This window comes from Petaurus breviceps, unplaced genomic scaffold (genome assembly GCF_028583685.1).
Source record: "Petaurus breviceps papuanus isolate PSGF00001 unplaced genomic scaffold, PetGlider_PUasm1.0 156, whole genome shotgun sequence".
NCBI classification, from domain to species: domain Eukaryota; kingdom Metazoa; phylum Chordata; class Mammalia; order Diprotodontia; family Petauridae; genus Petaurus; species Petaurus breviceps.
Genome location: NW_027185720.1, coordinates 13,363,856 through 13,366,522, shown reverse-complemented (window position 1 = coordinate 13,366,522; position 2,667 = coordinate 13,363,856). Strand labels below are relative to the sequence as shown.

Sequence of the window (2,667 nt, the reverse complement as noted above, 5' to 3'; positions counted from 1 at the left end):
AGAGAGAGAGAGAGAGAGAGAGAGAGAGAGAGAGAGAATTTGCATAGTAGGGTTCAGATGTAGGGCAGGTGGCAAGGTCCAGGGGTCTGGAGAGCACAGAAGCAGGGCAGATGGGGTCTGGTGGTTCACTATATTATCAGAAGGGTCATAATTGGTGACACCTTGCTCATCAGAGCGGTGTGAGTGGCCTTGTCCAATATGAAAGTAGAGGAGTTAGAGGGACCCAGGCCCTTGATCTTTGGGAAAAGCAAAGGGGACAAGAAAGGCAGAATGGAGCCGACCCTTCAGGCTGCCTGGGACTGAGGATGATTGAGGTCTCTTCTAGAGTGTCGCATTGAATTTGGGAGTTGCCCAAAGTGAGGCAGGAATCTGGAACGGGTGGGCTGGGTATGGGCGTGCATTCTGCTTTTGGAGCCTTTTCTGCATTCCTTTTACTTTGTCTAGATACTATAATTAGGGGATCTTTTTAGAGTGTAAGTTTCCTGAGAGCAGAGCTGACCAGTCTTGTTGCTACCATGCATTTGAGGTTTAATGGAGTCTTTTGACTGGTGGGGCCATCGCTGACCTTCCCTCCTTTCTCCTCAGGCCTGCAACTCTTCCCATTCCCTCTGCTCCAACCTCAGCAGTACATGGAGTCTGAGTGAGTGCCCCTCTCTGCTGGGGAGTCCAGATGTGGCTGGGGAGACTACCACTTCTGGAAGATCTGAGCCCCGTACGTTGGTAAGAGGCCAAACTTGAAGGAATTGGGGAGGGCCACACGGAGAAGGTGAGCAGCTACTGCCCCAGACTTGGGAATCAGGAGACCCGGATCATTGTCTTGGCTTTACTGTTTCCTGTCTGTGTCACCTAGGACATGGCACAGCCCTCCTTGGAGCCTCAGTTTCCCCATCAGAAAAAAACAAAGCAAAACAAAGCTGGTCCTCTTACTCCCTAGCTCGAAGAGGATTGTTGAGAAGGAATTCCTTTGTAAAGTCCTTTAGAAAAAGGAATTGGTTTTATGGGTCTGGGTTTCTGAATAGGGTATAGCTGAAAGGCATGGGACGCCATGCAGGCTGGCAGAGAGCCTGGCTCAAAGGCTGACTGATTTGGGCTCCCCTGTTTTGCTCCTGACTTGTCTAGGGTTTGGTCTCCTGACCGGTGAATGGGAGAATAGCTAAGGTGTCCTAGGATTTAGGCCTGAATGAGACTGTTCACATATCTTCATTTCATGGATGAAGACATTGAGGAACAGTGGTTAAGTGACTGGCTCAAGGCCACATAGCTAGTAGAGTTAAATTGGGAGCCCTTTGGAGGGAAGAGGGAAGGCGGAGTGAATGGTCCCCAGACTCCTTGTTGAATCTTTCCTTCCCAGGAAGAAATGGTAGATAGTGAGAAGGAGATCAATCGTCTCTCCATCCTCCCCTTCCCCCCCAGCGCCGGCTCCATCCTCCGGCGACAGCGAGAGGAGGACCCTGCACCCCCAAAGAGGTAGAATGCATGAGACCCAAACCACAGGGAGGGCATGGCGAGCCTGGGGGATGAGCCCGTGTTTGGGCCAAGCTGCAGGAGCTTTCCCAGCCTGTCCTGAGGACCTGGGAGTGCTCCTGCCCTGCCCACCCCATCCTGGCACCTCCCTCCTCCCTTGGTCCCTGGGCCTGGATTCTCTCTTCCTTTACCCCCATCCTCCTCACCCTCTCTCTCTCTCCCTACAGGTCCTTCAGTAGCACGTCTGATATACCAGGTAGTCATGCCCATGGGCTGTGGGAGGGCAGAGGCTGCACATAGGTCAGAGGCAGCAATGGATCAGCTCAGCCAAGGTCTCAGCAGGCCTTCCTCAGACCAGAGCATGGAGAGGGAGGGGGATCAGGGAATGTTTTGGGTTCCTTGGAAACCTAAGTCTGTCTTTCCAAGGGATAGTTTCCCGTATTCCCAGGGGTGGACGAGGAAGGGAACCTCCCCCATCCTTTTCTGGCTTATGTTTTAATCTTTTTCTTAGTGATGCCAGCCCAGCTTAGATCCCTGGCCTGGGAAACCCTGACGTGGAGCAGGAGTGGGGTTCCCAGGGACCCACATCTAGAGGAGTGAGCTCAGCCCAAGCTTCGGGATCTTGTTAGGACAAGGTGGATCACAAAGGGGTTCAGGGAGACCAGATCAGGGGACCTGAAGATATCTGGAAAGAACAAGAGGGGGACCACAAAACAGTGACCTGGGCCTGTAGGACTGTGAGCCTCTGGGGTGTGGGAGGGAGCTCTTCCTGCCCATCCCTTTGGCCTCCTGATCCCCTGGTCTAAGGGCCAGCACCACCCTACGTGCCTGTTCTTTCCCTCAAGGGAGCATCACCCTTAAGCCATGGTCTCCTGGGCTGTCCTCATCCTCATCCTCCGATGTCCTGTGGCCCACAGGGAAGTCAGACACCGTGACTGCCCGAGGCTGTGGCTCAGAGATCCTGAATAGGTACCGAAGCCAACTCTGCTCCCTCCTTTCTTATGGGCTGGGGGCGGGAGTGCTAACCTTGAGTGGTTATTGGGCCAGGGAGTGAGAGAGAATGATAACTGACATTCATGGTAAGGTGATGAATCCATCAGGAACCAAGCTGGGCAATGACTGTCAGCCCCATTTTACAGACAAGAAACTGAAGCTCAGAGAGGAAGATTTGTATTTCTTGTTTCTTTGAAAGGTTTACTTCTG

The 2,667-nt window shown here is 52.9% G+C and overlaps 1 protein-coding gene across 7 annotated transcripts in view; it reads left to right on the top strand.

Annotated features, from left to right (window-relative positions):
• Window positions 1-2,667, top strand: part of CARD10 (caspase recruitment domain family member 10) — a 43,560-nt gene that overhangs the window by 20,970 nt on the left and 19,923 nt on the right. For all 7 annotated transcript variants that reach the window (XM_069082095.1, XM_069082093.1, XM_069082092.1 and 4 more), the window contains exons 9-12: window positions 586-720; window positions 1,352-1,467; window positions 1,692-1,720; window positions 2,310-2,433. In XM_069082095.1, coding sequence (XP_068938196.1) covers window positions 586-720; window positions 1,352-1,467; window positions 1,692-1,720; window positions 2,310-2,433 — 404 coding nt within the window. The remainder of the gene's footprint in view (window positions 1-585; window positions 721-1,351; window positions 1,468-1,691; window positions 1,721-2,309; window positions 2,434-2,667) is intronic.